We start from the raw sequence: 13,732 nt of genomic DNA on the forward strand, positions 1-13,732 counted from the left end.
TACTTTGAAAGCATTAGAATTTAAAAAGTACAAAAGACAACATGGTATTGACACATATATACACCTTAAGCCTACTAATCCTTGCTCTTAGAAGTAGTATTAGTTCAGTAGCTTCAGTGGTCACATGGACATGCAAATGTACAGAGCTACAGACATCTCTTCAATGACAACAACAACCATTCCAAGTACCAAGAATACCTTAAAATAACTTTTCAGATCTTAATTTCAACCCTCATAATTAGCTCAGTTTACAGAAGCATTTTGTGTAATCTCAGGTGAACTGTCACATTAAACACTCAGCATTTTTGAGTAATCAGTTTACAAGAATACATGCATATAATTAGTTTCACATTGGCTCAGCAAGTTGACAGGGCCCCTCTAAAAGCAACACTATAAAGGATACAAAAATATAATCATCCATGTATCGCTTCTTTAGGTTCTCCACTATGGAATCCTCTGTGATTTTGGAAAGAAGGACCATATCATCCACTCCACTGTGCTTGACATTGTGACTCTGCCAGTGATACCTGTAGTGCCCTTTGCTGCCCTGCAAGAAAGCACAGTAAGCATCAAAAATGTTATTATGTTTCTCATTAGCATTAAATAACGGAAAACCATCTATTCAGACTGCAATTTCCAAAATGTTTTTCTTTTACTGATTTCCAGTTCTTGATTCAGGAATTTTATAAAAGCATACATTAATGATGTTATATGACTTACCACCAAACTATTGAATAACTGCACTGCTCTCAAAAATCTGAAGGTCATACCATGGTTTTGTGAATGTCTACACACAGAAGGGATTTTAGATGGCAGACATTGCTAAATCTAGCAGGAAAAAAACAAAACCAAACCAAACATTTTTCCAACTATTGGAAGCTGAGGATGCAAAAAATACACTCCTACAGTGCAACTATTAGTAGTGAGGACAATTACCACCACCAAATTGATTCACTACCCGTTACAGTCTTTGAAGTCAAACCTACACATATGCTGTAAGACAAGCAGAAACCATGAGCCTGATGCAGTAAGTATACAGTGATGTTTTGCAGATGATGTTACGCAGCTTGTTGACTACAAGTCTTAACAGTCCCTTTTGATCTGTTAGTCACCATGCTTAACTGACATCTAAACAGATACCCTCTCTCTGCACTTAGAGACTGCTATTTCAGGATGCTACTGAAAACGTGACATTTCGAGCTGTAGCACTTGAAATCAGAATCTGTTTTTCTTCCAGCTGATCTGAACAGTAGTTACGTTCTGTAGATACACCCACAAACAAATTTTAATCCAGTCTAGATCAGTGCTATTAATTCAGCTATAAACTTGCTCTCCAAACCCAAACCTATGCACTACAGCCTAGCAGATGATGCTAATGGAGTTCTGCCCTCTTGCCTTTTTATGCCCTTTTTTTTATGCAATGCTGAAATTAGTGATGCTGGAATTAACACGTTTTACACCGAGAAGCCGTGTGCACTGTCAAGAAAGATGTGGCAAACAAAATGACAATTCTGTGTATTCCCCTCATTTTTTAACACCACAATTTCAAACAATGTGATTTATCCATGCTGCTTTCATGTATGTTACGAGAGCAAGTAATATTTGTCTGAATACACACAAATTATTAGTGTAAAGAAGTTGGCAGAATAAAATACCGCATTATTTTTACAGATAAAATAAGAAAATGTAGGTACTCTGAACACTTTGGCTTCACTCCAGTATTTCAAAATGGGACATTAGCAGCTTAGGTGCACACTTTTGCACTAGTAAATGACCTATGCAACTGTACCAACACAAAAGCTCATCTGCCATACTGTTCCCTCATGTAAACAGTCAAGCACTTGTACCAAGATCAGGCACAGGAGTAGGAACAACAAATGGAATCGGGGGAGCACATGGTTCTTACTTTAAGCTGGGCTGGCTGGAAGTGTTCCTTAAACTAGTTTCAGACTACATGAAACCCAACAAAAGCTAATGAAGAAACAGATTTAATGCTTAACATATATTAGCAAACGTAGTTAGGCCTATGGGTTAGCCTCATCTCAACTGACAGCAAAACCAAGGACCAACTGGATTTTTAGCTCAAGTTAAAGTAGCTTGCACTAAAGTCAGACCCATGTTATTACTGCAGGCAGAACTGCAGGCTTTATGTATGTTTTCTATAGAATCTCCAGCCACTGCTACAGCTGATGCAGCTCTGTCACTGCTAACACAAGAACAGTTGCAAACTTGAATTAAAAGAATGCCTTTAAATTTAATACAGAGGAGGTAAACACACCTGAAAAGACACAATCTCAGCAATTTTCTTACATGACCTAGAGTAAAATAGCAATCAAACTAGCTGAGTTTGCAGGAACCTTGTCAATTTTACATTTGTACAATGGAAGCAGTGAGCTGAAGGCACTGAGAAAATGAAGGAACCAATTAATTTCTGGAAATTGTTATGAAACATGTGACTGAAAAAATCAGTTGGAAGGTCAGGTTATTGGAGAAAAGAGAAGTCCAACAGAGAAGCATCATTTCCTTCAGTGCTCTCATCAGCTATTTATGAAACTGCATTTTGGAAAAAGGAACTGGCAGGGTGGACAAAAAGGTACGGTATCAAAATAAATACAGAGAACTGCACTCTTTATGAAGCTATACAGAATGTGGTTTAGTATCAGATAATAGAGTAAGCTACAGAAAATGTGTAAGAAATGAGACACAAAGCTCACAAAGCCATGGGATATATGGAAAATGTGCGCACAGCTTGCAAAACAGCAGGCTTTACAGAAGTCAGGGACTGTTGTTGACAATGATTAAGCCACACAGGCTACCAGGCCAAAGGGTTCTTTCCCAAAAGCAACAAGGCAGCAAGCAAACAAGAGGGGGCAGCTCAGCTTGCCCTGGAAGCAGCTCTCCCCAGCACTTAGGCACTGCTTTAATGTGCAGATGTAAGCAAATCTGTGTGCTACAGTATCACATGCAGTCAAATGGAATGGGATGAAGAGAGATTTAATAAAAAGGCAGCAACCCAAATATCCAGAAAAGCAACAGCATGGAAGACAGCTGACAGTGGTGGCACTAAGTTGTTCACATTAGTATTTTGCCACATTTTAAATGGCAGTTTCCATAAGCAGTTTGGAACTACTTTAATTCCCTTACAACATGGCTTTACATGCAAATATACAAAGCAGCAGCAAATCACCACCAAATTGTTGCGAGACTTTTCCACAGGATCTAGAAATAAGCCCGAACCTTAGTAGTTCTAAACCGATCTGTGGTTAAGTTTTGCTTGTATTCTCCGTGTTTTGCTCGTATTCTCCATGAAAGCCCAAGACCAGCAGGATGGCCAGATGCAGTGGCTAGTAGCTCCTTCGTGTGGGCAATAAAACAGGGAGTGCTCTTTCCACAGGACACCCCGAAGTGCTTGCTCTTCCAAGCATAAGTGATGACTACAGAGCCTAACCTGAATTTATTAACTTCAGTCACTTCCAAATGGTGCTATAACCACGCCCAGACAACAGTTAACTGGTTTGTAATGTAGTTTTGAAATAAAAACCAACCAAACAAAAACCCACCAAAAAACTCTTCCTGTAGAAAATTACTTCCTGTCATGCACAAATAATCTAAAAAAACCCTCCACATCACAGCAGTTGCAAAAGCAACTCTTCGTATTTCTTTAGGCTGTATATTTTCTAAAAGCCAAGGATATATACTTAGAAATTACAATGCTTTTCAATTGCCCACATGTCAAACACTGATTTGTTCTTACTGCATATTTCTTGAGAACTTAACCTTTATTTTAGCTAGAGCTTTCTACCATCCACATATGAATGCAGCATTCTGGTCTGGATACAATTTGCACCTGAACAAGTTAAGGGGTCTACCTTAACTTGAACCTGCTTTGCAGGGAGGGCTCAGACTAACTCGCTCAGCTCTGATTGTCTTCCGTTCACACAACACACTTTCCCTGCCACTGCACTCCACCTGCTCCAGGGACTGTCTCCTGGGACTGACCAGGAACTTCAGAGCCAGCAGAGCAAGGACCAGTGGAGATGCCCCACACCCCCACATCAGCGCTAACCACACTGAGGACTCATAACACTAGCAGAGCTCCCCCGCGGCACAGGCAGATCCAGGCTCAGAGCTTGCGGTCCATCCCTGGGCCCAGCCATGCAGCTCGGATGTCAGCAAATAGCAACTTGGCTTCTCTTTGGTTTTCCCAGTGAAAGATGTGATCTACCCATGCAGTAAGTAAGCAAATCAAAGTCTTTGTGTCAGCACTAACAATGCCTAAGCAGCTGAGAAAAAGATGAGCTTGGCACCTTAGGGAAAATATAAAAAACACAAAACACACCAACAGGCTGCTAAAAGCCACAGAAGTGGAAACAGGGGAGTTGAACAACCTGGCTGCCAAGCCTCCTTCAGGCTCTTCCCGAGCTTCCAACCACCTGACATTGCACAGGGAATGGAGGCTGGGCTGGTGAAGCTGGAATTAAAGGCGTATGCCGCATGGCTGTCAGCTGTTATTATTCATTTGGTTGCTGTTTTAGGCTCAGAATCAGATCTGCTTTGCACTGACTAATAATAATATTTATGAGTCACAAGATGACCCTGAGAGAGCTAGGAGCCTACTGTTTCTGAGCCATACTGCTTCAGGAGCCCATAAACAGTTCCCACCTGGCTAGAGACTAAGCAGCATTGTCCCCTCCATTTCAACAATTTTCTTACCTTCAGCATCAAAACAATCAAGACTCTAAAGAACATAAAAACTTGCTTCCACTCTCTGTAAATCTCCCTTAACACCCACTTGTTAACAGATTAAGACAATTGCTACATTAATACCAAGAGAGGGGATGTAAAATACTTGCTATGTACTAAATGCTCTCTATCCTTTCTGTATTACTTTTGGTATGATATGGTTAAAGCATATTATTGTTTTATTTGGAACTAATAATAAATATCAATGAGATATTTATTTACAGAACTTTTTTTTGCTGCCCTTCACCTTTTGTTACAATAGCAACTGCCAGTTTCTTATTTTTGCCTTTATAAATGTTTGTATACTTTTGCATTATCCTAAGCAACATGTATTTGATGTGGCTATAAAAAGGTTTAGTCATACTGTGTCACAACAGGGTTTTCTCTTAACTGGAAAAAAAAAAAGCAAGTATTTTTTGTATTTCAAGCTATTAAAAACTCAAGTACTAAAAACTATTTTAAAATAGTAGGTCTAAAAATAAAGCACTAAAAACAAGGGGTCAGAAGAGACTGCATTCTGCCCCTGAGAAAGAGCTTGCTTTCTCTATCAGAACTCTGTCTGAACTACAGCAACCTACATGCCATAAATAATGATTTTTAGCTCCCACAAAGAGAAAAATTGCCATCCTGAATCTCTGACAGCTTTTTTCAGTGTCAAACATCAATCCTTCATCAGAAGTGATTCTCAGCCTCCACAAGGGAGTAAGAGTGTCAAATAATTATAAGCACAACCTTTTTTTCCCCATTTCAGCTATGACAGAGTACTACTGCATGAAATCATTGTAGTTTTGAAGGCATGTGTCTATCTACTCCGATTAGTTTTATGAATACAATACCAAATGACACACAGCCATACAAAACCAAGAAAGCTGCACACCATTTACTCTACCCCTGACATGTGTAGGTGTAGAGTGCTAATGGAGACATATCACTAGTCTCATACATGAGTAATTTGTACCAGTTTTTCCATCTAACAAGAAGCAAAAAAAAGAAAACAACCCAAAACCAAACCAACAAGCAAACAAAAACCAAAACACAGCCAACTTTTTGCACTGACATCATCCATCAAAACAGCAAACTTCTGTAATCCACTTACAGGAATCGTTCACATAAATCTATGAAGCAAAAGTCTGCTGTTCTCAGCAGAAACACTTAAGGTGACTTCTGGTCTGCCTCTGGGATAATCAAAACCAAGAAACCATAGCAGACAAAAGTGCTCCTAAATAGCTCTTGTGAGAACAGCTCTGATGCTAGAAAAACTAGAGATAATTGGTTGCAATGATCTGCCCATATTTCAAAAATTATATTAAAGGAAGACAGCAGAAGCCAATGGACAGACAAAGTGCAAATAATCGAAATTTAACGTGAGGCAGGTATTAAGTGAGACATCCCAACCATCACCACCTGCCCTGGGCTCTGGAGCAGGGAGCAGCCATGACTCTACCTCCCTGCCACCAACACAGCCAGGGCCAGGAGGAGGGGACGAGACAGAAACTGGAGCCTGCTTATCTGAACAGCAAATGCATGCTTGTTATGGGAATGCGAGATGTCTACAGGGTATACACATCATGCTCACAGCATCAACTCTGTTGGAAAAGACCTTTAAGATCAACAAGTCCAACCCAGGACTGCCCAGTCCACCACTAAACCATGCCACTATCATTTTCAGGAGTCAGGAAAGACATCAGCATTCCTGTAAGATAAATAACAGAACATTACCAAAATAAAAGTTACCTCAGTGTTTGACTGTGAGGACCATGTATTGCATCAGTATTAACTTTCACTATTATCTTTTAAAGGATATTTTAAAGAATAAGGCAAAGCTACTAAACACAACAAAATAAGGACGGGAATGACCTGAAGAGCAGATTGTGCTAGCGTGCGTAAGTTTTTGATACAATTTACAAAGACAGCAGGCAGATACCAGAAAGTAGTTAATGAACTGTAAATTCATGCTTGCTTACCCCACAGCTTTTTGGATGGATGTGGCCTGATGTTCCAAGAAATAATCTTCTCAAGGAGATGCAAGACTGTTATCTACTTACTTAATATGGTTGACTTGCTCTTAGACATTAGCCTCTGAGCAGGCTCCAGAGCTGGTCTAAGTTTGACTGGTCCCTCATGGCATGAGTAGCCAAAGTTTCCCGTGACTGTGGCAGATTAAAGACAGACCTTGCAATAGCAACGTTTAGTCAATGAGCTTATTTTTTATATATATGTAAATACACATACACACCACCCCATTCCAATTGTTTCACAGAGCAGCATCCATGCACATTAACTCTTGATCTGTAAATTACATATGCAGTTTGCATCTGTATATACATACTGTGCAAGTTAAAAACGTGCAAGAAAACAATTACAAACAAGTTTTGCCTTGGCTTTATCAGTCCAAGATGTATAATAAAGTTTTTGTACCTGTCATTCTTCTCCAATAAAAATAGGTTTCAAAGCATTTGTGCAATCAGACACCTGACATGTAACAGTACAAAATGCTGTACATTTTAACTCAAACTTGCTATCACAGTTCCACTGAGCATTAGAATTCATTTGGCAGCTGTACAATGTATGGGCATATATGTATATGTGAACTTTTTCTTCTCTCTTTCACTGTCGTTACAAAAATAAAGGGATGGGTGCTGGTTCCTCCTCCTATCTACCTGGAAAAGAGATACTGATATCATTTGCATACCACCACCCCAAAAAATCTACAAAGTGGGATCTCAGAGGCCAAATATCACAAGATTTTCCACAGCTACAATGCCCCAGTCTCCTCCACTCCTTTGGGAACAAGACTGCTTGTTTTAAACAACAGAAAACAGTTTGTATATGTTAAATTTATTCTGAGTCTTCTTCTGTGCATCACATTCACAAAAGGTATTATTATGGTCTTTAATAGAAATGTGTAGTCTGAAAACTCAATCAGTCAATTCAGACAAGATGCCACTGCCTCTCCTACAGAATCAGACTAAAATTCTTTTTTCTTGATCATCCTGAAACTAAATAAGAAACTGAAGTCAACTGGGAGCTTACCATCTGGTTTCCAGAGATAGGAACCTTAGAACAGCATGACTCAGAAGCTCTGCGCATGGACCTGTGTCTCACACACACGCTGCTAAAGACGTTTTGATGCTGTGTGGTACATACTATATTGGTGCCAGCTTAAGTCTTTTGAGAAAGGAAAACCCGTGGCATATTACAACAATGCCATCCCAGCCATGTCCTGTTCTAGCTGATGTCAGCAGTCACTTCCCTGCCCTGTCTCCCAGCTTTTGGAATCCAAACTTTAGCAGCAACCCATGCTGAGGCCACAATCACCCCAGTGAATTCCTTTCTGCTCAGTCACTGCCTTCTTTGTATGACTGCACATGACGAGCAGTTGAAAGTTGCTCTTCCTTTCCCCCTTCTACTGACCCTTTTGTTTCCATGGTAAAACAAAGGTTTCCTCTGAAGAGTGATACTGCTGAGACACTGACCTGAGAGAATTTCTAAGGAATAAAACCACTCATATTAAAACCCCATTTAGTTACTACTCCACTGTAATCAAAGAGTATCAGTCACCACAAATCCACTCTGCATCTACTGGATTAAGTTCCAATGAAGTCACTAACACTTTCAAATTACTAAAAATAGCTCATTCCCAATAACAATTGTTTATGTAATCAGTTTAATGTTTTAATTATAAACAGGAAGATACTATATTCTAAAGGAAAACACTTATAATAGCTCATATTTTAGTTACACCCCAATGAACTCTGACTTATCTTTGAAAAACATGCTCAATACCACCAGTAATCAGTGTGAGAAAATGGAGATGCCAAACTATCAGTTTTGAATCTTTTCCTGAATTTAGTAGAAAACTGTAATGCTATTCTCTTGTGATAAAATACTTACTTTTCAGCAACTAGTTTTATTGAAATAACATTGCAAAGGAAACCCTTACATAATAAAATGACAGTCTATATATTTTCACTATTTAAGACATTTACTAAGAACTATGTATCTACCAGTAAGACTTCAACTTTTTCATTAAGATCATAATATATTTCTACATTTTAACACACTACATCTCCCCAGGTTTCTAAGGCTTTCAGGTTTGTGGTTGGTTTTTTTTTTCTATTCTGCAGTAGTACACATACAAGATGCTCTATTATTCCCATTTAAAATACTACTTAATTGACCAAGCTGAGTGAAATCAGAATGATTAAAATCCAGCGATTCGTTATCAATCTGTAGTCTGATGAAACAGCATTTTGTGACCTGGTTCACTAACAGCACAACAGTCCATGCAAGAACACCTAAGCAGCCTGTAAGGCGGAAGCCAGTGTGGACAGCAGCCCCATGTCTGGGCAGGGTGGCCAGGGGGAGCCCAGCCCCTTTCCTCCCACCAGGTCGCCTGCTTTTCACAGTCTGCCTACACTGAGAGATAAATGATGGAGGGGAGGAGGTCTGCATGAATCACAATCCCAGATGTCACTAAACAACTATTTATGACAGCCTTTCTAACCCCGTGCTGACCTTTACAACTCAGCCCCAGATGGAGATCTATCCTGTTTTTAAAACGGTGCCCACTGTACCTCCTAGAGAAGGAGGAACTGTAACTGCAGTGTAACAAGTTCGGTGTTACAGTTTGTATCACTTTTATGCATTCTAATTTTTGAACACAATATGCCTTTTGTAAGGTTCTTGAGTACTGAACTCTCATCTACAAACACCATTTTCACTGCCTGACCAGTCCAATATAAAAAGCTCTTTAAAAAATACAGTTTTAATACAGTGTGCCAGCTTTCATACACAGACAATGCACTTTTAAATATTAGATTGTTTTATAAAGACCTAAACTATCTTTCCCAAACGTGTAAGGAAACTGAAACAATCTCAATAAACGGATTATTTTTGGATGGCTTAGACATTTAATTAAAACATAAAAACATCTAAGCCCCAACTTGCCAGTTTCATTAACTTTTACTTGTCTATCACCCCAAGCCTACTTTTTGCTGTTGTTTCAGTTGCTTAGCACATATTCCTAAGACCTCTAGATATAAACCAATTTAATTCCAATGTAATGCACTAACACACTCCAGCAGCAAAAAGGAACATTATATTCTGCGCATGAAACTCTATTATTTTCTTCTCAACAAATTACTTTGTCTGGTGTGTTTGTCCTCACCTCATCAATTGCTAAAGGATTGTGAACAAGAATATAACAGGCTGGGCACATTATAGAAATTGGCATGGACCTTGTTTTATTACTGTTGTTTTTAACCAAGAATGTCTGAATAGATGTTTTTATGCCAACACCCTGGAGGGAAGGCTAAGGGAAGACCTTATCACCATGATCCAGTATTTAAAGGGTGGCTACACCCAGTCTACTTTGCACTTCTCAGGCCTCACCTGGAATACTGCATTTTTTGGTCCCCACCATACAAAAAAGACATGGACTGGCTGGAAATGGTCCAGGAAATGGACACAGATTTGATCCAGAGACTAGGAAGCCTGTCATGTGAGGAAAGGCTGAGCAAACTGGGTTTGTTCAGCCTTGAGAAAAGGAGGCTCAGGGGAGACTGGCTACAAGGAAGATGGAGACTCCCTTTTTACAAGGAGTCACACAGAAAAGATATTGGGTAATGGGCACAAGTTAGCGCTGGGGAGATTCCAGTTGAACACCAGATTCAGCTGGACAGGGTGCTGGGGCATCTTAATAATGATAATGCTTTGCCTAGGAAGGCTGGACCAGATGATCCTTAAGGTCCCTTCAAACCTGGAACTCCATGATCCTAAGTATGTTGCAATTCCACAAAAAAAAACAAAAGCAAGCAGCATTGATTTACAAAACAAGCACAGTAGCTAAATTATCCCCCTGAATCACACGTGAATTTAGAAATACAACAGCTGAGCTGGGTTGTTTTTTTTTTTTTACTTTTTTTTTTTTTCCTTTTAGGTATACATACAGCCATTTTCTGAATTTCTTTATAAACCAGAAGGAATATAGACTTTTTTTTATTGAGACTGTCATGTAGTCACATGTCTGTAGCAGTTCAGGATAAAGAAAAACCACTTTATTGTAACAGGCATAATAAAACAGCAAAAGCTGCAACACAGCAGATAACTGTGGCCAAGATTAGTTTTTCAACAGTATGTACCAAAAAGCACCTTTGTGCTGACACCACGAAACTCTGCTCAGAGTCAGAACATTTAACTGCCAAGATGCCAAAAGACAGACATGCAGTCATGCTTATTTCTTAACATGGGCACTGGAATTGTCATTGGTTTCAAATTAGTGTTTTATTGAGATATTTGCTTTGATCTTCCCAACTGTTATAACTGGGAGCTCCACTGCCATATGCAGTGTTTTTTCAACTGGGATTAGCAGGGCAATACAAGGCAATCACTGTTGTGTTGTACCAGGGTGGTGCCCCATGATAAGGAGTTCATTTACCAAAGTCCATTTTACAGAATTTAAAGGTATAGTGTTACATTTACTTGAGATTTTCCCAATCAGGTCACTTCAAGAAGCCACTTTTTATATTGGATTAAAGGTCTGCATAATCCGCCCTTGGACTGTGTTTAGACAGAGAGCTCAGGTAACTTGGTTTCTACACGGGTCACTTCACTGTGGGGACAACCTGAACAGGGAGAGCCCTCAGAGCCACAGTCCTGCAGTGCTGCACAGCTTGGCAGCGGGAGGTGGCATATGCAGCGAAGAGCTGAAACGCTGTTATTGCACACTCTGGAAGAAGCCGGAGAGGTCCACCCTCCTCCAAAACCTCCACGTGTCACACGTGACCTGTCACCTCCTCTCACTGCTGACCAACAGGAGGAGCTTGTTTGGGCGGGCAGCAGGAGCTCCGAAGTGCGGAGGTTCCAATGTAAAAATTGCTTTCTATGTTTATTTTAATTTCACAGAGTGCTGAGTAAAGAGAGCAAAAGCTCCAGGGCCACAGCAGCTTCCTGTTTACCTCGGCAGCACTGACTCACAGCAACAGGGGAAAGGATCAGGAGGTGGTGTTCACTCACCTACAGTGGAGCCAACACCTGGGTGGTAAGACATATGTGGCTTAACTCACAAACTCCTTTTTATCAGCTTTCATGTTTTGCTGTTCATGCAAGAAATGAGATTAGACTTCAGACACTGGGTAGATCAACTATTCAATACATGGACGAAGCCTTTAACTCTAGAGGAACGCAACCTTAGTATTTATTTCAGTGCACGCAGATACAAATGCTTCCTTGTTTAATTATTATATAAATACAAACAAGCACTCCTTTAAGCAATCCACCTCAGGAATAAGTTACACATTTCCAAAGGACCAAATCTGCAAGTTCACATCAACTCTCCAAAGGCTGCTATTTATCGAACGGCAACAGAAGGCAAAACCTTGGGAAAAGCACTATACATCAGACCCAACAAATCTCACTCACTATGTAGGAAGAGACTCAAACAGATACTGCTTTACTTTCCCAGGTGTACCTTCATCTCTGGCCTGATCTGCAAAGAGCTTACTATCTACTTCCAGTATAAGGGTTTAGGATGGTTACACAGCTACACTTTGAGGTCTAAAAAGAATGTGCTCCTTAAGCTACAGAAGTCCCCCATCGCCCCAGAAAGCACATTCCCCTGCCAGTCCATTCCTCCCTAGTCAGGTTTACAGTTTTGTGTGAAAGGACCAAATCTAAACATCCAGGGATCGTTCTTCTCCAACACCGAACCCTGAACAGCCTGGTGACAACAGAAGTAAGCTACTCCAAGATAAGAGACAAAAATGGGAACCTAGTGAACGTATAATGAAAGTCCTTAACAGAGAAGACCATTTCATGCACAGGTGCGTTCAATCTCTGTCAGGATTTGATTTTTACTTCAACTAATACTTACATTATACCAGGGCAAACAGGTCCCATTGAGTGCCCATAACAGACATGACAAGATTATATTTCATATGCACATTATAAGGTTAGTATTTGACACTGCACTTATTTTCTAAACCAGTTTTGATTACTCAGTCCAGGCAGCTTTCAGAAGACATGGTTTGGGTGACATGGTTTAGAGTGTGAGGTGTCCCTGCCCATGACAAGGGGTCTGGAACTTGATGATTTTAAGGTCCTTTCCAACCCTAATTATTCCATGATTCTATGATTCTAACAAACTACATTAAAAACACACCATGTAAGACTTCAGTTGTGTAGAGCAACTGACTTTAGGGTCATTTAACTCTAGAATCCCAGACTGGTTTGGGTTCAAAGGGACCCAAACAAGTTCCAACCTTCTGCCACACACCTTCCACCTCCAGCTGCCCAAAGCCCCGTCCAACCTGGCTTTGAACACTGCCAAGTGATGGGGCAGCCACAGCTTCTCTGGGCAACCTGTGCCAGCGCCTCACCACCTTTTAGCACAGAAACAGCTATTTTCCCCCCGAGGTTTTGGGGTTTTTTTTACATATTAGAATGTTTAATGTTAATATCTAGCATTCAAATTATAACTTGAGCAAGAAAGCTAACTGAAAACTAATTTAGCTATCTTCATAACTATAGGCTTTTACCAGATGTATCAACAAGCGGGTTCACTTGCAAACTAGCATTCTTCACACATTTGCTGCAAGTAACTGATACTATCAGGATATGGATTAGATTCAGTGTCATAGATGTTGTATGGCATAGAATTATAGAATAGTTAGGGTTGTAAAGGACCTCAAGATCATCTAGTTAATTATGCTTTGCAGAGATGCCAGCTCTGAATGCACTGCAGGAGGCTTAGACTGCTGCTGTTTCACAAACACCATAGCTTTATCACTGTTTTTGCAGAATTATGCAAAAGACCAAATTTTAAAGTCAGTTACACCTTGTAATTCAGCATCAGCATCACAAATATACAGCTCATTTTGTACTCAAACTGCTTTTACTCAGCCATAGCATCCACACAAACCCAAAAAATAAAGAAAAGGGCCCTTCCAAAATAGAAAAACACACACTGGAAGCAAACTTCAGTGTGTCA

The 13,732-nt window shown here is 40.0% G+C and overlaps 1 protein-coding gene across 2 annotated transcripts in view; it reads right to left on the bottom strand.

The window, feature by feature from the left end:
* The window catches only part of MYO1E (myosin IE), an 82,857-nt gene that overhangs the window by 51,856 nt on the left and 17,269 nt on the right, over window positions 1–13,732 (bottom strand). For both annotated transcript variants that reach the window (XR_010614727.1, XM_065688826.1), the window contains exon 2: window positions 404–547. Coding sequence is in view for 1 of the 2 variants with exons in the window: in XM_065688826.1 (XP_065544898.1) it covers window positions 404–547 (144 nt within the window). In the remaining variant the exon portion in view is untranslated. The remainder of the gene's footprint in view (window positions 1–403; window positions 548–13,732) is intronic.

This window comes from Lathamus discolor, chromosome 8, assembly GCF_037157495.1.
Source record: "Lathamus discolor isolate bLatDis1 chromosome 8, bLatDis1.hap1, whole genome shotgun sequence".
In the NCBI taxonomy this organism is placed as follows: Eukaryota; Metazoa; Chordata; class Aves; order Psittaciformes; family Psittacidae; genus Lathamus; species Lathamus discolor.